Genomic DNA, 21,604 nt, shown 5'->3' on the forward strand with positions numbered 1-21,604 from the left:
ATGGACTCTAACTAGGCAGTGCACTGTGATTGGGCTACATGGAACTTTATATAAAGATATTATAAATTTGTGTGGGATAAAATTACGACTTCAACAAGTTAAGGAATAAGCTACATTTGGTTAACATATGGTGAGTGAACTCGTCCCAGCTGCTGCATGAGGTCTGCTGATCCTCGGGCCTATTAAAAGGTGGAGTTCTGTGGTTTCCATGTCTGTGCTCAGCTGTGTCTCGGAGTAAAGCGCTGTTATTGCGGGTTTTCTCATGTTAATGCCTCCAGTTTGTAAGGCATTAACTAGCAGGGTATGATAATCTATCCACGGGATCTCCACTGGCACCCTTGATTGTCTGTAGGCCTCCTATAGGGCGACAACAAGAGACCCCATCAGTCTGAAACTAAAAATAAAAAGGGAATCAGGACCACTAACTATTAATAATCTGGATGATGTTGATCAAATGTTGGCATCGCTTTACATTCCTCAGTGTTAATCTTAATGCTCTGCATCCGCACCTTCAGTTTATTGACAGGAATGGAGACTTTACGCGTCGCGGGCGCGGTGTTGTTTAATCACATTACTGCTGCGCGCGCACGTGTGTGTTTTTTGTGCGTGTGTACGTGTGTGTGTGTGTGTGTGTGTGTCCGAGAGAGAGAGAGAGAGAGAGAGAGAGAGAGAGAGATGGAGGGAGGGTTATGGAGGCAACCTAGGGGGTAGGTAGAGTGGAGTTGCTTGACAGAAATGCTCTCTCTCTCTGACACACAAACGCACACATACACTCACACACTCACACACACACACGTAGGAGAGAGTTGCAGAGGCGTAGATACAAACAGCGAGGAGCTGGTGGACAGACAGATCAGTGTGCAGAGAAGTTTGGTTTTAAGACTTTTCATTAGAAAGTGCAACTCGTCCGTGCAGTTTGTTAAATCCACACTAGTGTCATCTTCAGTCCTCACCAACCGAACAACCGGGGTTAAAAAAAAAAAAAAAATCTCTTTTGGCTTCAGGTGCGTTGACGCTGCGTGGACCTGTTGATTCATTTTGCCTCGAATCCCTCAAACTTTTGGATAAGCTCGTGCACACTTTGCGGGACATCTGGAAGGAAGGAGATGCGGAGAGAGAGAGAGAGACAGAGAGAGAGAGAGAGAGAGAGAGAGAGAGAGCAGTCTGGCCAACACTGAGAGCATGATCTGACCCCGTGTAAACCCCAATGACCACCTCTCCCTCTCTCAAACACACGTGAAACAGCAGCACCGCGTCCATGTCCAGGCTCGAGCCGGCATGACCCCTGTCCGGCGGTTTGTCGGATACTTGTCAGCTCATTTTACGTGACCGCATGGAGCCTGAGGGGCTGTGGAAGTAGTGCTTCGTCCATATGCTTTCTGCGGAATAGTTGGTGCAACACGTTGTGAAGCAAACACAGGCTTGCCGTGCACACTTTGGAGAGAGCTACGATGCGGGGCACTTTGGGCGCATTCATTCAGTCCTGTCTGTTGCTGCTGGTCCGAGCAGACCAGTGGAGGTTGAAGGACTCCGCCAACTGCGAGTTAAACAGGAAAGTAAGTTATCATGACACCAGAGTAAATGAGTAATTACGTCGCTTAAATGTTGTAAAAGTCGCTTTAACGGTTTTCCATTGTAAAGTTTTATCTTGGCACCTCAAAGTAGCCACATCATTTTTTTCTTATTTTGCAGCAGTTCATAAAGTTTTAAAGGAGCCCTGAAGGGCCAACTACCCTCTTCTTACAGTTTTAATCATTGAACCTGTTTCCACTTTGAAATCAAAGTGTATAGGTGGAATATGTTGGTGAAATCAGTCCTGTCTATGGAGGAAATCTATGATTTTCTTTGTTCTGTTTTGTATAGTTTTGGGACTAATGACTATTTTTGTTATTGATTAATCTGTTAATCATAAATTTATTACCTTTTTTAGTTCTAAATCTGTGGAAAAATAGTTTAAAATGCCCATCACAAGTTCTCAGAGCTCAAGGTGTCATCTTCACCTTATTTTTCTGACATAACAGTCCCAAACCTAAAGAAGTTAAAGAAATTTGATAATGATAATCATGTTTTGATTATTAAGAATGATATAAAAATGTTGTATCAGGGAATAAATGCCACTTTGTTTGATAAATGGCATAATCAATTATCAAAAATCTCAGATACATTTTCTGTCAATCATCCTTGATTGTTTCTATGCTAGTTTTGTGTATTGGCTTTACACACTGTCCATAGGTGTGTTTAGGGACAAAACCATCAGATCAAGATTTACTCTGTTTCTCTTTAGTATTTTACAAATGAATTAAATTTCAGCCTCCCTTTTATTGATTGCCTCTCAGCCTTTCTTTGATTTTTTAAATTTTTTTATTCATTTCCCAGTCATGTTCTTTAAACGCTCACAGGCCATTTCAGGATTCAGGAACAGAAACAAGAGGGCAAAACATTCTGGGCAACACTGACATGTGTATTGTTTGTTTGGCACTTGGGTCCTAAGTGGCCTGTTAATAAGTCATTATCAGTCTGTTAGCAGTCTGTCTCCTAAACAGCCTCTGACAGACAAAGTGGTGGTTTTGCCCGTTGGTGTCAGACAGGCCCAGTGTCACTTTACATGTAAACTGTAATGTCATGAAGAAACTTCCAACTGATAAAAGATTCTTCTCCTTTTCCTGTAAATGTGCCACTCTCTGTTTTGTTTTTTCATATCTCTATTTCCCCCATGTGTCTTACACATGTTTCTGACTTGCTAATATTCAGTGCTAGAATGCTTGGTCAATTGACAGAGAATAATTTTGATCGTTAAATATGGCACACATTCAATGTTTCCAGCTTCTCAAATGTGAAGATTTTCTGACTTTCAGTGTTCTTCAGTGTAAATGAAAAGTTTATGGGCCTAAAACCTTTGGTTAGACAAAGCAATACTCTGACGACAAAACCCTGAGCCATGTGAACTTGCGACAGGCATTTTTTATTTTCTGACATCTATAAACATTAATCAGTTAATCAGAAAAATAATCAACAGATTAATATATAATGAAAATAATAGCTTTTTTTTTTTTTTATCCCCCAGCAAACTGATCTAAACTCCTTCCTGTGGACGATCAAACGGGATCCTCCCTCATATTTCTATGGTACAATCCACGTTCCCTACACACGTGTTTGGGACTTCATTCCTGAAAACTCCAAGCAGGCCTTCCAGGAGAGTAACATTGTCTACTTTGAGCTGGACCTGACCGACCCTTACACCATCTCAGCCCTGACCAGCTGTCAGCTGCTTCCCCAGGGTGAAAACCTGCAGGACGTCCTACCCAGAGACATCTATCGGAGACTTAAAAGGCACCTTGAGTATGTAAAACTCATGATGCCTTCGTGGATGACGCCAGATCAGAGAGGGAAGGGACTCTACGCAGACTATCTCTTCAATGCCATCGCTGGGAACTGGGAGAGGAAGCGACCAGTTTGGGTAATGCTGATGGTGAATTCATTAACTGAGGCAGATATTAAGACGAGAGGGGTGCCAGTGCTGGACCTGTACCTGGCCCAGGAGGCAGAGAGGATGAGGAAGAGGACGGGGGCTGTCGAGAAGGTGGAGGAACAGTGCCATCCACTCAATGGGCTCAACTTTTCCCAGGTGAGTTTGAAACTGTTCTGAATGCCAGTGGTATGCTTGTTTTTTCTGTTGCACACTCTAAGCAATGTCTGTGACCGTTTGCACGTTTCCGAATTCATGATTCTGTCAGTCTGTCTAATACTAAAGTATGGTTGTATTAGTAGTACATAAAGGTATGGCTGTTTTTTCTTGAAATTTGCTGTGGATGTTTATGGCACACCTTTACTTTTCCTGAAAACTGATGGTTTCCCTGGTGTGGAGACCAAATGAAGCACAAAGCTACTGTGGAAACTACTAGCCACTTTCTGCATATGCTTCACAATTAATGCTTCTCAATGTCTGAGCAGTGATAGTCCTTCACTGTGAAACCACAGTGATTAACAAAATTTGATAAGAAGAACAGCTCAGAGAACAGGGACTGACCTTTAAGAAGCTATTTGTAAGATTTGCTTTTGCTACACAGCCAGCGTTAGCATTAACAGCTGTTTGCTTACCAGTCTGGAAGAAATGTTACAAGTTCAGCATCAAACGTCATGTCTTGACTCACCAAGCGCTGTCTCCAGTGGTGGAAAGCAACGCAAATGTTTACTCTTGTCCCTATCACATCTTTTTTTCCACTGAAGTTAGCACGCTAATCAGCTAGCCCTGGCCTGTCGCGACACTTTCCGATAGCGACTCACTGTAGCCTTCATTCTGCCGTGAAGAAGTGGCGCTGCTCGGAGGGCGTATTATAACCTATTGTCTTGTAAACACACCTTGCAGCAAGAAACCATGTTCGCCGGAGAGAAACAAAACATAGAAATAGTCTCTTTAACTAACCCAATAATGCATGAGTGGGTACAGCGTTACCTCAGTTTACACTTCTTAATCACCTCCACATGGAGGGTTAACCACATTTTAAATTTGGGAAGAGAATTGTATTGGTGTTTGGTACTGGCTGAGGTTGATAAGCAGAATCTGTATTGAGTCTGCAGATTGGCATATTGTGATTACCGTACCATGTCCACTTCTTCTGTATATGATACATCCAGTGTGTGCTGTGGGTGTCAAATGATGCATTGCTACGTGACGCAGCTGGTGGGTTTACCCTTCAAATTTTTTTTAGGTTTGTTTCAATAAACTCATGTCAAGTTAGAGGCCTCACATCTCCTCAAAAATTTCAGCTCAAGAGACTAAGATGTGTAATACAAATGACAAAGACCAGATGTATAATGCAGATTTGTAAAATTTTTTTGACAACAGAGGCGTGTAGTTTTCTCTTTTTCCCATAGCTCAGTCGAATTGAGAAAGGTGTGGTGTTAATCAGCTGTACAAACATTCAGCCGTGCTCCACCACGTCCTTTGTTATTAAAGAAAAATGGATCCTAATGACTCAAGTCTGAAATCGCCAGAAAAAAGGGAACCTTGTTCCTCAAACCAGCACACTTAAGTCCCTTTGTTTGCCTGTCTGTCTGTCTGTCTGTGCCCCTTGTGACCTTTTCAGCATTACAAACATCTCTCAAAGGCAGCAGTCACTATGAAATCATGTTGCGTATTATTGAGGAATTTCTACTAATGCTGGTCGGGAGCTAAGGGGATTACACTTGACCATTTAGCCTAACACCCAGAAGCTTAAAATGTTGTTATTTTAAAGTAGGCCTTGTTGGCCTCTTAGACTAAAAGTCTCTGCCTGAACCACCCAGCAGCACTTTTATTACCATTCTCTTGAGTTGTAGAGGAAGAATGGGGGATGTCAACGATCATACAGCATAATATACAATCAGTCAAATATAAAATGTCACTTGTTTGCATAGGCAGTTAAATGGAAATCAATTTCCCATGGCGGTGTTTATTTCTAGATAAACACGGGGAGTATGAATAAGAATTAACAATTGCTAGGAGTGTTTTCTATGACTTAGATAAGATGACAAAATAAATACTGAAGTCAATTTTCTTTTTTTTTCTTGTCTGTTATGCTTGTGTTTTTGGCAAATGTAACTATTTCTCATGTCACTTTAAATCAGTTTGCAATTTAGCTGTGACTGGCATCACCAGAAATGGCCAGACTGCACTGGCCATTGGCTGACCTTTTTTCTGACAACCATCCTCTCATGGTACAATGTACAATGTGCCTGGTCATGACACTGGAGACCAGGGTTTGCATCACATTTCTTATGTTGCTTTTAAACCATAACAAAGTAGTTTATTAGTCTCGAAGAGGTGGCAGACTATCAGTGATCATTTTCGTAACCGTCACATCGGTCTTTCTTTAGAAGGCACTGACAACTTATTTTGTCATTTAGATATGGGGGCTTGTTGTTATGGATGTTAGAGAAAGAAAGTGGGTGGCTGAAATTGGGTTTGTCAACAGGGCTATAAAGACTGAAAACCTCCCATCATGCAGCCTTCATTGAATTAAGTCCATAAAGCCTCCAGGAGTCTCAACAATGAATTCTAGTGTCCCAGAAACAACCTCTACTCTGACACTGCACCAACACAGCGCACAGCTTGGCACTCCATAATTTCCACACTCAGTTTCAATCTAATCAACAGCAGCTTGATGGACGCCTTAACCCTGCCGACTTGAAGCAGCCCGCTTAATACTTCAGTAAACATTTTTTTTATTCAACCACAGTTTCGCCTTGTAGTTGAAAAGGGCAATTCCATTTAAAACCTTTTAGTTCAACTCAACTGTAAGATGTCCAGATAGAGTGTGATGAGTGAGATACACACTTGGTGAAACAATACTGCCGCCTCGGCCGCCATTCTTGACTGAAAGTACTGTTTAATCAGGCTACAACTAGAGAACAGTATTTACGGTCTGTAATAGTCTCTGTAATGTTTTCACTGGCCATTTGAATTTGGCATGAAGCAGACTGTAAAGGAAACGGGAAGGCAAATGGAAAAAAAAAAAGTTCATGTACTGAAGTAGTGAAAAATTTCTGTCCTCGCGCCTTTGTTTAGTGGAGACACATATTGACATCCTACCTACTTGGTTTGAATGGTTCATATTTTCTAGCCAGAGTTGGTGCAGGCATTCTCTTCCTCAGTGAAACATTAACACAAACCCCGAATGGACAGATGCACCATTTGCTGGTCATGTCTCTGGTCTTTGTCTCTGATTTCCACGCTGGGAAATCATTGTGGTCGTTGTGGTATTGTACTGAAGTGTAGCTCAGAAGAAGGCCTCGTATTCATGCTTCATTTCACGTCTACAGCAAACAGGTTAGATTGTTTTCGGTAAAGTTCGAGAGAGGGTTAATCACACTATCCTCTGCTCTCTTGGCTGGGACATTTTTAATCTCAGTGAAGCATTATCTAAACCACTCCACATTTCAAATGAATGGTCCTCCAGCTTCCAGGCTCAATTGATTCTCAGTGGACAGTTTCTTGACTCAAATGTTATTATGGTGAAAACTGGGCTCCTGAGATGATGGCAAGGTTTTCATAGTCAAATATTTAAAGGTTAGTGTATGCAGGAAACAATTCATAGCATATGTGAAATGATTACATCTAAAGGCAAAAGTGTGTATGTTTATTCTGAGAGCCCACAGTCGAGGTTGGGAAAAGCTGACTGTCATAGTTTAAATATATCCACACCGGCGTTTAGTGGTCGTGATTGACAGATCGTCCTCTTCAGAAAGTCACAAAAATTGTCAGAAACACCAGGCACCCAATTCCAATTTCAGACAGCTGTTTTCAGATGCTGTTCCACCGTCCAAAAGGCACTTTGGTCGAAGCATATTGGTGCCTTTGCCTTTTTCAACATCTTTTTGAGTTTCTCTTTGTCGTAGTTTTGACTGTCACTGTGTCCTGACAAGTCTGTATTAAAGGGAAAATGCCCTAAAATGTTGCTCCCTGTCTGTGTGGCTGTGTTGAATTTGCCTATTATACATATACAATGCATTTAAAAGGTAGGGAGCTTTTTTTTTTTTTTTAATTTTTTTATTACAAGTGATGTTTCCATTTTTTGAGTTTGCCTCCCACTATAAATTAAGCCCCTTGAGCTTATTATTTTCAAAACTACAATGAATTATACTTTCTTTACGCAGATCTCTAATCTGGCTAAGCATGACTGCTCTTATTCTTGCACGGTGCCCCTCGTCTTTTGAAGAGCGGGCTCAGCCTTGCCCATTACACTAAGTGAGCTTGTTGAGGACAACAATAGCTGTATGAAGGCCGGCTTTCTCTGTCACTGTTGTTGGAAACCCACGGGACATTCCACACCTCAGTGGAGCAGACCTGCTAATGAAAGTGTTGTTTCTTTCCTCCCATCACTGGGAGTAATGGTGCATGTAGAGGTGATGAATGCAGGTCTCAGTGTACGTCTATGAGAACAGGGAAGGAATGTTTGGAGCCCTTTCGGTTCATTCATGACCAGGAGGGACTGGAACCAGGAGAGCTGAGATGCAGACTGAGATCAGTAGAAGAGCCATTAAGGAAGGAAGGCGTGACTCGGTCTCCATTAAAGGTACCATGACGTTACCTGTGTTTGACAACCCTGTCATTTCGGTTGTGTTTTTTTTTTTTTTTCACTTGAACTGACGGGTTACAGGGCTCTGGATCTGCCGGGTTTCACGAGGCAAGGTCCCGTGAAATCCAAAACAAAACCCACTTTTATAACCCGAGAGAAAAGCAAAGTTTTCTCATTTGAATACACACTTCAGTTCTCGTTACATTTTCAATTCTCATCTCTCTTTTCTCTTTTAATCTTGTGAGGAGAAGCATAAAATATGAGAAAGATATTTCACTAGCCAAAACCAAACATAACTTCTGCCCAATGTGAAACTGAGCATGAATCAGGCTCAATAGCACTGGTGATTTTAACCCAATTATCATATCTTCCTGCCTGTCTGTAATTTAGATATTTCCATACCCAATTTCAGAAAAATGCTCTTCCTTAAATGTGGCTATAACAAGCATATCAGGCTCATATCCAAGCTTTTGTTTCCTGCTTACATCTCCTTACATAACACCTCCAGGATTTGGGATTACAGGGTTTAGTTACAGTGTTTTTTAACAGATCATCTCAACCCCTGGGTCAAGAAATGCTCTTTTCACACAGGGAGTGAGATCTGTTCCCAATTACAGCAAAAAAGGTTTGTTTTTGAATCAGCAGATTTGTGGGAAAACATCGCTTCCATGCTTCAGATCTAAGAGGTCACATACGAACAGGAGGCTCACTCCGGACCGAAACTCATTGGACGGGACAGACGCTGTCACAAAGTGTGAGCATCTCAAAACTCCCACACCCTGTTTTGTCGTGATCGTAATGGCTGCTAAGTGCGTTGGTTATGTAAATTCTATAAAAAGTGATGCTACACATTGCAGACAGTACAATGGCCGCCCTTATTTTCCAGCCCGGCATGGGCAGCGCGTTTGGGCGAACTGATTTCCAGAGCTTGCCCACAGAGGAAAATCTGTCTCTACCCCGAATGAGAATGATGATGATAATGATGATGAGGATGTGTGCATGCGTGTCTGCATGTGCACGTGTGCTGAGTGAGAAAAATGCACTTTTGTCATAGGTCAACTTTTAAAGGAACAGTTCAACATTTTGGAAATGTCCTTTATGCCCGTACAGTAAATAGGAAGCTGCCACGAGCAGCCTAGCATAAAGACTGGAAACAGATGGAAAGAGCCAGTCTACCAACACTTTTAAAGCCCAGTAATTTCACACTTTATATCTCATTTGTTTAATAATCTTTAATACATGTACCGGTAATAATCTGTACAAAAGCCACACTATAAATGACGATCTGTAGTGTTACGGGAGGTTGTGTCCAGGACTATTTCTTGGCTGGGTGACTTCCCACAGTCACTGCACCCACCCACCTACCACCACCACCACCACCCCCACCCCCCCCACTTAAAACCACATATTGACATTCTTACACTTTGTGTATGGATCAAGAGTGGTATCAAACTTTTCATCTCATTCTTGGCATCGAAGCGAGTAAGTGCATTTCCGAAAATGTCTATTCCTCAAAAAAAAAATGTTTTGAATGGGGAAGTAGTTTTGGTTGCTGCACATAATAGATTGTGCGTGTATTTGTATGCGTGTATGTGTGTGTGAGAGAGAGAGAGAGAACATATGCTGGCGTGATGACAGTATTACACAGCAACACACAGGCAGCAAACCTGATTAAATCTCATTTTGTCCCTGTGGAAAGAACCATAACTATCCGGTCCATTGAATCAATGATCATCAGAGCAGAATGGCCTGCAGTGATGAAATGTATATGTGTGTCCTCACACAGCCCAAAAAATTGACAAAGAACAGCAATAAATCATAACCTATACTCACATTTATTAAGCTCATTAAGGTATTTCAAGTGCAGCTTTAATGCTCTGCCAGATGATTGTCTCATCCTAAAGAATATTCATTTGTTATTTAGACAAATGATAAAGTAGGGGGACATTTTTTTTTAAATATCTGATAACTTATTCCAAGTAAATGTCATCATGTGAGACAGTATAATTCCTTAAAACCAGAAAAAGTAGACGTTTGTGCGCAAAGATGGATTAAAGTGAAATATCTTGACATATGCTTGAACAGTCTTCCCATGTTTCACCATAAGATAAATGCTCCTGTTACGCAGCTCATGCTTTGCAGTACAGCTGTGTATTTATTTTCTCTTTCATTGTAGGATGTGATTTATATTATTCAGCTCATGAGTTGTTGATTTGATTTTCATCTTCAAATAGTTTGTAATTTATAATTTGACTTCATTCCACTTTGATCAAAGGGAGTAAAGTTTCCATGTTTCATCACAGTGTACAGTGCATTTGTCCAGTGTGTATTTGTTCATATAATTGCCTGTTTCTGTTTATTATTGTTTGTGTCTGTATGTTTGTGTGTACGAGTGCATTTCTGTGCTCGTATGCAAGAGTTCATGTTCGTGAAATGAATGAGCGTCTGTCTGTGTGTGTGTATGTATGTGCGTGTACAGTTCTACGGTTGAATTTCCAACGTGTCCTCACAGCCTCCTTTGAGTCCCTGGTTTCATGTGGCACTGAGGTGCTTCATTTCCTCCCCACTGTTGACCAAACAGTCCCATATTAGATGTCTGGCATTTCCTCACACATTATCTGTCCATCTGTGTGGTTACACGACACCGGGGACAAAGATGCAGAGCTCGTCTCACTTTCAAAACCCCTCTTTCCAAAAGCTTCATAGGTAGAAATTGAAGCGTGAAGTCTGTCAACAAGTCGTTATAAAGAAAAAAGCTACTGAGCAAAGAAGCCCTGGAGGTCATCAGTCCGATTTGTTGGCTGTATTGACTGTGATATAGATTGATGACAGTTTGTATTGATGATAAGACGATTTCAATAACAAACCAAACAAGAAGACAGGAGAGAGATTTTGCTTTTCTAGTGACAGATGATGAAGTAAATGTGAGTCTGCTGGTTTCATGAGCTTTTTTTTTTATTACTCCACTCAGGTGATACCAGCTCTAAGATTCAATCCCATTACCTTCAGGGTTTGTGATGATTTTTTAACCACTTCGCTTCAAAATTCACAATCATCACATTAAGTTTCAAGTCTTCAGTGTGGGGGCGATAAAACCAGGCTCCGTTGGCACTGATCTCTTTCCAAACCTAGTAGCTAATAGCTCTCTTCAGTTTATTCAGTGCTTTTTGTTTCTTAAACATATGCAAATTTTCCCATTTCACTTTTTAAAACACTGCAAAGTTTCTTTGCTGCCATCATATCAAGGTAAAAATTATTTTTTACAAATTCAATTTTCCATTCCTGTGTAAATTCAGCCATTTGCATCATTTTGTTTTTCAAGTACATTTGATTGAAAGCGGATCAGATGCAGCTGGATGCTGCCAACTGTGTGCCAAGAAAAAAGAGCTTGGATCCTTGAAAGTATATACAGTAATACACTCCAGCGGAGAAGCGTCTGACTTCTGGAGACTGCCGCAGGCTTTTCCTGCTTGTGTAATGTAGGCTTCTGCAGCTCAAATAGGGATTTAATAGCTTGTCTCTCTGACTTAACACCAGGTCACAAAAACTTGTGCAGGCTGAGGAGTCTCATAGCTCGATCATTGCTGTGCTTTCCTACTAATGTTTGATGCTTAAAAATAATCTGAATGAGGTTGTTGTAATGCTTGTCACCATGATTTGTCTGCACTTTCAAGGGGACATAAAAACCTGCATATTGAGGCCTTTATGGCCACGTGGCTGTAAATACAATACCTTTCTGGCTTTGGCATCCTCACTGTTCTGTAAGATGCCCTCAAGGCATCTCTACAATTTATATTTTATTATTATTTTAAATCAGAGAAAATAGAGAAAATACTCTATCTTTATACATTTTTGCTTTAAAATCAGTGTAGATTTCCTTTAAATACACAGAATTTTGTAGTATTACATCCCCTGAAAATTGTTCTGCATGTATATTATTGTAAATGCTCAGTGGGTAAAAATACTTTGATTCTGATAACACAAAACACAAGCAATGCTTTAGTTGGCCAAATGGGCTCTGGGTAACACTCAAGTTAAACACGGTTAATTAGAATTAATTAATGAATGACTTGATCTCCTCCAAGGATTAATGTATAATAACTGAAATAGGACAAGTAAAAATAACTCTGAATGTAATTACAGATGGAATAACAGATATCTCTGCCACTGCTTATTTTAGCAGGCAGTTTTCCGTTCCCTGTTCCAGCATCTGATTGTGAAACCTCGCCGAGGACAAACAGCTCACAGACAAACACTGAAAACACATTTGTGATTCTGCTTGTCTCGCAGTGTGCCTCCACCTTCATTTAAGTAAGAAAAGCTCAGCATCTACAAATGTACTTAACACTCACCTAACAGCCGGCCTTCCCATCTTTAAAGCTAATTTAAGTTAGACGTAAGAGCAATTAGAGTCATTATAATACTCATTTTAATTTGTTAGGTGCCCATCATTCTCTCTATTGTTGTGCAAGTTAAGATTTTTGCAGGCTGGGTCATCGTTATTACTAAGCTACGACAGGTCAGCACTGAATTAGCATGTGAGTGATGAAAATTAAGGAATGCCACACACACACACACACACGCACACACACACACACAAACACACAAACACACACACTCCTTTTTGGGGAAGACGGTAATTACATTTATTCATGTGTATTGAAAAAAAATGCAGCTTGATTCCGCAGGATTAATAATATTTTGTAAGCTACAGTATCAAGATACAGTCACTGTGAAAAACAGTTCATTATGCGGGTCGGCAGATGTCTCCTGTTGCATCGAAACGCTGTAGATTTCAGTTAAGTCTTCACTCAAAACACCTTGTGTGGGGGGGGGGTTTCATTGTTTTAACACGTCTTAACCCAGAGGGCAAAACACACAGAGACTGTTTTGATGTGAAATTCAGACTGCAGTGACACATTTTATCTCATTATTCTTTTTTCCTATAAATGATACGCAATTTATCCTTTTTTTTTCTCAGACTGGAACATTAATGCTTTACTTTCATGGTAACACTAACTTCATGGTAACATACTTTTGGCGCTTGCTTACTTTTGCCACTAACGAGACATGAACTGATATTGCAGTGATTTGACAGCACATAACTTTGTAGCATTACTGCTAAACTTCCATAACACCATATTGAATTAAGTGCAAACTCACAATTTTCCTGTAACAGCAATTTTGGCTGTCATTTTTGTGCTTTGGTTTGATTCGGGTTACATTGAATGGACACGATAGCTATCAGATGAGAAGGGAATAATGGTCTTCTTCACATGCGGATACACGTCAGTAGTGAAAAGCCTAATGCCTTTGTCCAAAGACGACTGTGATCTAATCGTTTGAGCTCAGGTACAGTGACCTCTGAGCAGGCATGCAGCAGAGCGTGAAACCACCTACGCCTATTTCACCTACACATGATCAACTTTTAATTCCTTAAAATTGAAAATTACTCACTTGAAACTAGCACGAGACACTGTAGTATCTAACTGAGGCAATGATTCAATAATAAAAAAAAAAACCTGAAAAAAGAGTTCGAATTTTTAGTGTCAGGATCATCAATCTGCTCCATTCTAAGAAATTAGAGACAAAAATGCTTTTCAGAACAGGGGTTCAATTTTCAAATGAGCAGTAACCTCTCACAATCTGACATGAAGTCTTATGAATTGCTCCCGGTATGCTCATGCTTTCCCTGTACTGAGCAGGTTTGTGGCTGGTCTGGATTAAATCCAGCTTCTCCACCACCTGTAGACACGAGCCAAACCCGGCTGGATTTCAGCCGAGCAGCACAAGGCCAAAGCTGTCCGCAAACTCCAACACACAGGATTATTACTGTCACCTGGAAACTGTGGGAAGGTTTTGTGCAGCAGCCACGTTGTAATTTGGGGTTGAATTGATTTCTTATTTGTGATTTTCAGAACAGAGAAAGGATTCATTTTTCTCCGACTTGCTTTGAGGTGACCTTGTTTACGCACAGAGAGTGTTTGAGCATGTACTCCCCTTTCAGATCCTGAGACTCAGTAGAGATACTGTATGTGTTACAACGAAGAAACTCAAACCAAATTATATATAAAAAAAAAAAAATCCATTATAATGTAAAATTGTACAAAATTAACAAAAGTGGTGTGCACAGTGAAAATTTCACATGATTCTGTACAGAAGTTGCTCATAAAATCAAACTTATTTGACAATTGTATTAAGAGTTGAAGTTAGAAAGAACATGTCATTGTCTAGAAACCTCTCCATAAATCCACTTGCGTCTTTCTGGCTCCAGACCAGATTTTTGATGACTTTTAGTGGAATTTATCAGGTGAGCGCCACATAGGAAGGATTTTGTCAGATTTTGCTGTTGTCCACAGAAGTTTGTGACCTGACTGAGGCTCAGACAACCAGACGTCTTGACGGACATATAGGCTACAAACATCAGCAGGAATTTCTTCCAGCAGGGTGATGTTTTTCAAGCGACACTGCAAAGTTGCTCTCTGACATTCATGTCGTTGCTCGTCTGTGACTCGTCATGTTAGTGTTCACACCGTCTCAGTGATTGCATTGTTGTTTGAATCCTCACTATGGGTGCCTGTAAAATATTTGACCAGACAGCAGTTAATACAAACTGTCTTAAAAGTAAAATGTAATGTGGCTACTGCAGAGGTGGATGTACATCAGTGGGACGGTGTATAGACCTGGACACGGCAGGATTTAAAGTAGAATAAAATATTGTGGTAAAATCAATTCATTCTAATGGAGCTGTTGCGATTTGAGAATCTGCCAGAGTAGGCAAAATAAATGTGTGGGAATGTTCAACTTTGAACACAAATTTACGCTGTTGACAGTACTGAACTTTTAGGAAATGGGGAGCAAGAGAACCACAAACAGAGGGAGCTAGCGTAGCTTACTAGCCATTATCTAACCTCCTCTGTTGGTGTAAAAGCTGAGCCAATATAGGTCTTTGAATAAACTGTGAGAAGTTTTTGTCCCGATTGCGTTAAGCTAATGAGCTATCAAGTTTGCTAACTGCTTGTTAGCGAGGTGGTTAGCTGGAGAGCTCTGTTTTCCCTCTTCAACAACGTTTTAATTGAATGACATTGTGTGCAATGCTGAGAAAAATAATAATGAGAGAAACTGCTGAGAATATCCAGGAAGTGAGCGGTCATTGGTTAGCTCACCAGCTACAGCAGTTCATCAACCAGGTCATTAACCCCATGAGTAGTCACTACGTCACCGAGCATCTGTGAGGCGCTGTTGATGTAGAATTGGTTTTCTACATCCAGAACAGTTTTTAGTGATCAGCTGTTATGTGGTAACAATCAAATGCAGTAAGTCACAGTCTATCGAAATAACTATTTAAGATAATCTGACATGTATTTTGAATCTTCTGCTAGCGGTTGCCTTGTTTTCTTTCTCAAATATAGGGAAAGATAGTTTGAACTTTTGTTTTACTTTACTGAAAACAAAAATGTTTCCAGTATTTGCCACGCCGCAGAACAGCAGTTGATATAATGTTGGATTTTTGTGTCTTGTGGTCTGCACACTTTCCCTGCAGCATGTAAAAAAACACGGGTGAAAACAGTGCTGCCAGCTCTAACAGCCTGCCGTTGTAGCTTCTAGATAAGATCTTTTCAGGGGGAACACTTTTCATTTTGATTAATAGTTGTTGCTTCTTGGATGACTGACAGATATTGGTCTGAACACAACTGGAAATGTGATGGTCCGCTGCTCTGACTTGTTTTGCATCCGTAAAGGGGAGAGAGAGGGAGAAACCTGTGGTGTGTGGTTGTGTTTTTGTGTGTGGCGCTCACCGTGTCTCTTTAGAGGAAATAATGATGACTTTTTACATTTTTCTTTCTACCCTCTACTGTATATATGCATACATTTATCTATGTTATATTATTAAAAATGTAAAAAGTGGTCAAAAATATACCAACACCGTTGTTGGCATCAAATATCAGGCTTCTATCAGTTGGTACCTGATATTTTTTTGATAATTTGATGAGCCGTGTAAAAAACCAAAACCAGAGACTTCCAGAAATGGATGGTACCATAATGAGTTTCATCACCTCAGTCACTGAAGGCTAGAGAAACTAATTAAGTTGCAAATATGTCATCAGTATCATCTACTGGCATTTAAAAAAGTGATAATGGTGCATCACTGCTTTTTGTTCTTCCTAGATGTCTCTCTCAGATTTAAGCTTAGGCACACACACGCACACACATACACAGACACACACACACGCACATTCACACACACACGCACTCACAGATACATTACCAAGAGCACACAGTAAGCTATTATTTCAACACATGCTTTTAAGCATTTGTTCAAGCGTCCACACACTTCAGACCAACACATAAGGCATAAACATGCATATCAGATTCCTCCCACCACCTCCCACACGCAGTTCCACGCTGTGGGTGAAGGTTTTCAGGGTTGTTTCCACCCAAAGACTGTTTGTGTTTTGGGGGTTTGTCTGCCTGCGGTAGCTGAGTTCATAAAACCTGTGAGAGTTTAACAGCGACACTGCTGTTTGGACTCCATGCTCATTTCACCACCCTGTTTCACTCGATCTGTGTGTCTGGCCTCTCTGTGTTGTGGTCCCTGTACAAAGGTTTTCACAACCTTGGTGTTATTTTCATAGTTTTGGACACCATTCTGGATATGATAACTTAATAGTCCTGCCAGGGACATGGCTCTACGGATGTCAAAGTGGGTTTGGTTTTTCCACCACTTTGGTGGCCAGACTGAAATATTTCAACTAGTAGGGTAGTAAATGGATTGCCATGAATTTTTCTTTTTCTTTTTTTTTTTTTTTTTTTTTTTTTTTTACAGGCATTCAAGGTCCCCTGAGGGTCGAACAGCAACAATAATTGTTGAATTGTTTAAGTCATTTATCAATCAAAACATTTTCTGCTTTTTCTTTGTTTTATATCATTGTAAATTTGGATATTTTTGGGCTTTTGGCTGATCGGACAGAACAATGTGAAGAAGTCAAGAAGGAAATTTTAATGTGCATTTTCACTGTTTTCATATTTTACAGACTAAGTGATTTATCTGTTATTACCTACGAATTCCTTCATGGTCAAATATGTTGAGCGTAATGTTACTGAGCACGTCACACCAGAGACACTAGATGAAAACTGATTTGATTCTTAACAATACTTAGTGGCTAAATCCCCAAGTTGTGATCTAAAATCAGATGCAAACCGCGTTCTGTCCCCACATCTCTCAGTGTGTCTCTCTTCCCACAGCACTTCTTCCCCTGATCTAAACTTGGTCTAAAATTGCTCTGTAAAAAGTCTTTTTTTAGTTTATCTTGTATCCTTTGTGTAGCTTTGACAGTTGTTATTTTGGTCGTAACCTCACATGACAGGAGCATGTTTATGTGTGTGCAGTCCTCCTGAATGAGAGGAGACGTTTTTCTGAAAACTGAACTCCCAACACATTTAGTATGTTTGAATGTTTTACATATTTCATTGGCTGTTTAGACGTTTGTGGTCGTGAGGCTGTGGGTCGAGGCAGACGTCTGCACAACAACAACCATCGCTCCCTTCCCTCTGTCTCGCTCTCTCTCTATGTCTTTCCATCATATCACTCTATCTCTTTTTTCTTTCCCTGCAGGCCCGGTTCTCTCTTTCTTCCCACTGTTCGTCTCCAAATATTGTTTTCGTTTTCTGTTTATCTCTCTCAGTCCCTTTGTCTCCTGTATTGATCAGTCTTTCACCACAATAAACAGATACATTTCACAGTTGGTTTGGATACCAAGTCCTGTTTTCCATGACATAGACTCATTCTGTCTGTGCGTTTGTCAGACTTTAGTGTGTGTACTGGTGATGGAGTTAAAGGTCGATGTTGCACATGTTGTGCTTCGACTCAGTGTTTTTGCTTAGAGCAAGGGAACTAAAGCAAGCTGACGGAAACTGTTGATATCCATATTAATGCGAACGTGCCCAGCTGTGCGGTGGCGTGTGTGTGTGTGCGTGCGTGGCGTCTCCAGTTTGATTTGCCAGCGGTGCTTTGGTTCTGAGTCTGGGCCAGTGGTTTAAGGGAATTGCTGATACTTGTAAACAGTGCAGTGTGGGTTTTTGATTCCCGCTGTCTCTCTATCTGACTTCTGCAGAGTCAAAAGTTGGAGATTTATTTCTGGCCCTCCTGCCTGCTGTTTTTGTTGTCCAGTGCTGAGAACTTGTTGTCTTAACAAAATTGTACCCATCATCCTGCAGGAGATTTGCTGTGTCTAAGTCGAAATGCAGTGCGTTTGTTTTTTTTTTTTTTTTTTTTTGAAGGAGCTGCATGGCTTCAACACACTAAGTAATAGTAAAATCTGAAACAAAACAAGACAAGTTTTCTCCACCCATGAAGCAGCACTTTTCCCTTCAGGTTATTCGAGGAATCCAAAACCACCAGTCTTTGAGATACATGATTTACAGCAGAGAGCAATGAAATGTGATGCTTTTTATGTGATTTTCATTTTTGCGGAAAACATTAACATCAACCAGTGCCTTCATTTTGTTATTTGTTTTAAACTCCTTTGACTACTGTTACAAGCCAACCTAACCTAACCAACAATGTGCTGCAAATAAAAGGTAATCCAATCCATCTAATCTAAGCATAACATACACATCATACACAACATATATATATACCACTGTGCTCTAGAATCAACGATGATCAATGTTACAACTTTTTATCTCAATATAAAACCACTGTCTTTTCTCAATAAAACCACTTTATTCTTGACAACATTTTCCTCATCATCATTACTTTATTCTTGTCATCATTTTCTAACAGTGGCTCGAACACTCTACACTCTATAGAAGAAAAGAAAAATAAATATCTAAGTTACTCTTTGCACGTTGAATTAGCTGGTGCTGGCTGCAAACCGATACATAGTCACAAGTTTTGATTTCCCTTCCTTTTTTCATCATGTGTGTCCTTTCTGAACAATTTCTGAAATGATGGAGGTTCAACATAGTTTATAGTTTATGTGACCTGAACCTAACAACTGGATCTGTGGAGGAAGTCCATTAATGACCTTTAGAGTCCTTGAGAGGTCAAACTGAGTGACGTCAGAGCAGAAGCTATATATACACGTGTGTGTGTGTGTGTCTCTGCCCAGAAATATGAAGCCTTCCTAAAGAGTTTAAGTGATGATTACTTGATTCAGTTTTATTACCTGGCAGTGACAGCTGAGGGATGCATCTGTGGAAGTGTGTGTGATGCACAGAAGATGAAATACTAAAGATAATCCTAAAATACTACACGCTGAACTAAAGAAACAGGCTGAACAAAGAACAGTAGCCAGTTTAGCGACACTAAAACCAGTTTTCTGGTGATTATGGATCTTCGTTGCTGTCACTGGTTGCAACATCGCTGCTTTTTGCTTGCATTCAATCTTGACTTGATTTACTTTTCTTTCCCAGTTTGCATGATGACACACACACACACACACACACACACACACACACACACACACACACACACACACACACACACACAATGTGAATACCTGGATGGTCAGTGAGTATCCATAGTAAGTGCTCACAGCTGCATTGCTTTGACTCTCGGCATGAAACAGTTCTGCTGTGTTGTTCTTGACTTGCGCTGTCCTGAAGATTAACAGCGTTCCTTCAGTCAACAGACAGTTGTAGAGATTGATGGCTGTTTTCCTTGTGGCTCGCTGTGTTTTCAAGACCCACGTGTTGTTTCTTAGTGGGACTGATGGACTGATGGAGTGGCTGGTCGGCTGCTCTGTGGGGGTTTGTATGTGCATGTATGTGTGTGTGAGAGAGAGAGAGAGAGAGAGAGAGAGAGAGGGAGTGTGACAGACACAAAGACAAGCAGTAAAAAAAAGTCTATGAACAGTGGATGTCTGTGTTTGCCAACTCTCACAAACTCTGTCAGTGAGCATGATGACTGGTGCCACCATGTGTGTGTATGTGTGTGATTGAATGTGTTTGCGAAATTAAATTTTTGTGCTGCTAGTCTCAAAGTGACAGAGTTACTTTTTTATGTTTTGTTTTGCTTGATGATTAATTCATTCATCAGAATTGTCTGCAATTTATTTTCTGTCAGTCAATTAATTGGCTAATCACTGACTTTGACCGGGCCTTTATTTCTTTCTAATTTCATTCGTTCGTCATCCAGTTTTTCATCGTGACAGATGTGTGCGAGTGAAATGTGTTGGCATGTGTGTGTCTCTTTTATCAAGGGTGTGTCGCTTGGGAGTCACGTACAGCTTGTTCTTCAGGGTATAGTGAAGCAGGATAGGGTGGGAGGTTTGAGAAGTTGACATTTCAATCACCGCAATCCTAGATGTGCGCACACACACGCACGCACGCACACACACACACACACGCACACACACACGCACACACACACATACACACACACCATCAGCCATTTGGTTTGAGACTGATTCCCTGTGACAGCCTAAATATTTGGCTGCGTCCGGGCACCAAGGTAAATGCACCCCGCAAGAATGGTTTTTTTGGAGAGAGAGAGAGAGAGAGAGAGAGAGAGAGAGAGAGAGAGAGAGAGAGAGGGGGAGAGAGAGAGATAGAGAGAGAGAGGTTTTGGACAGAGATAAAGAGAGAGAGAAACACAGAGAACACACAGAGAGAAATAGAGAGAACTGTATTCCCGGCTTCATAGAAACGTGGTTTGTGGGTCTAAGCTTCATTTATAGGCAGTATTCACTGGTGTGGCTGTAAGCAGATATGAGCAGATTTATTAATGTCAACACCGCACGTTAATAGACACTTAAAAACGTCCTTGTATCTGCTTACAACTACTTTATAGTGTGTTTATTAAGTGTTTATTTAGTGCTGAGAGATGCTAATTAGTTAAAGTGAGGTCTCAGTCACAGTCGCGTACACTGACATCTGAGGACACCACAGTTGTTTTCCTTTATACTCCGCTTGGGGGAGGCGTTCCATCCATGCACGGTGGTTCGTCGTCTATGTACCACGAATCAAAGTCTCATGTACTTGTTCTGTTAAAGATGAATGGTAGAGGTGAGATTAGCGGCGAACGTCCTCACACAGCCTTTCTTCAAACTGAGCGTCCATGTTTGTTTTTCAGCTCATGCGCGGTTCATACCTTTGTAGCATAGAAGCCGAGTGGAGTGTCCGTGATGACGTAACAAATTGGTGGTTTACGCGGGGGCGTCCACGCCGGAGCCTTGCATATGAAAATTACGTCCAGCGGACCCACGTGTACCTTCGTATACTTGCGGAAGCGGAAAGTATAACAGTGACGTAAAGTGTTACTCCTCTTTAGTGTCTCCAAAGGGAAAGTTGTCGTGCGGACAGGTGAATATGCACAGACTTTAACACAGGATACATATTTGACACAATATTTGAACACACCGTGAGCATTCTACAGTTTGATGGCATGAAGGTTAAAATAGTTTGTCAAACATGCAGTTGTTCAAGCTTCACAAATGACACTTCTCTAATTTTGAAGAGTAGATTTTGGGGTTTGGATTGCTGGCTAACCAAAACAAGCAACATGGAGATGCTTATGTTTTGATAGACACCGTTTTCCGGCA

General features: G+C 40.8%; 1 protein-coding gene across 1 annotated transcript in view; it reads left to right on the top strand.

The window, feature by feature from the left end:
- Positions 1-1,451: 1,451 nt before the first annotated feature.
- Positions 1,452-21,604, top strand: part of trabd2a (TraB domain containing 2A) — a 56,061-nt gene continuing 35,908 nt past the window's right edge. The window contains exons 1-2 of the mRNA XM_022768697.1: positions 1,452-1,556; positions 3,065-3,625. Of these exons, the coding sequence (XP_022624418.1) occupies positions 1,452-1,556; positions 3,065-3,625 (666 nt within the window). The remainder of the gene's footprint in view (positions 1,557-3,064; positions 3,626-21,604) is intronic.

This window comes from Seriola dumerili, unplaced genomic scaffold (genome assembly GCF_002260705.1).
Source record: "Seriola dumerili isolate Sdu_G_001 unplaced genomic scaffold, Sdu_1.0 BDQW01001815.1, whole genome shotgun sequence".
NCBI classification, from domain to species: domain Eukaryota; kingdom Metazoa; phylum Chordata; class Actinopteri; order Carangiformes; family Carangidae; genus Seriola; species Seriola dumerili.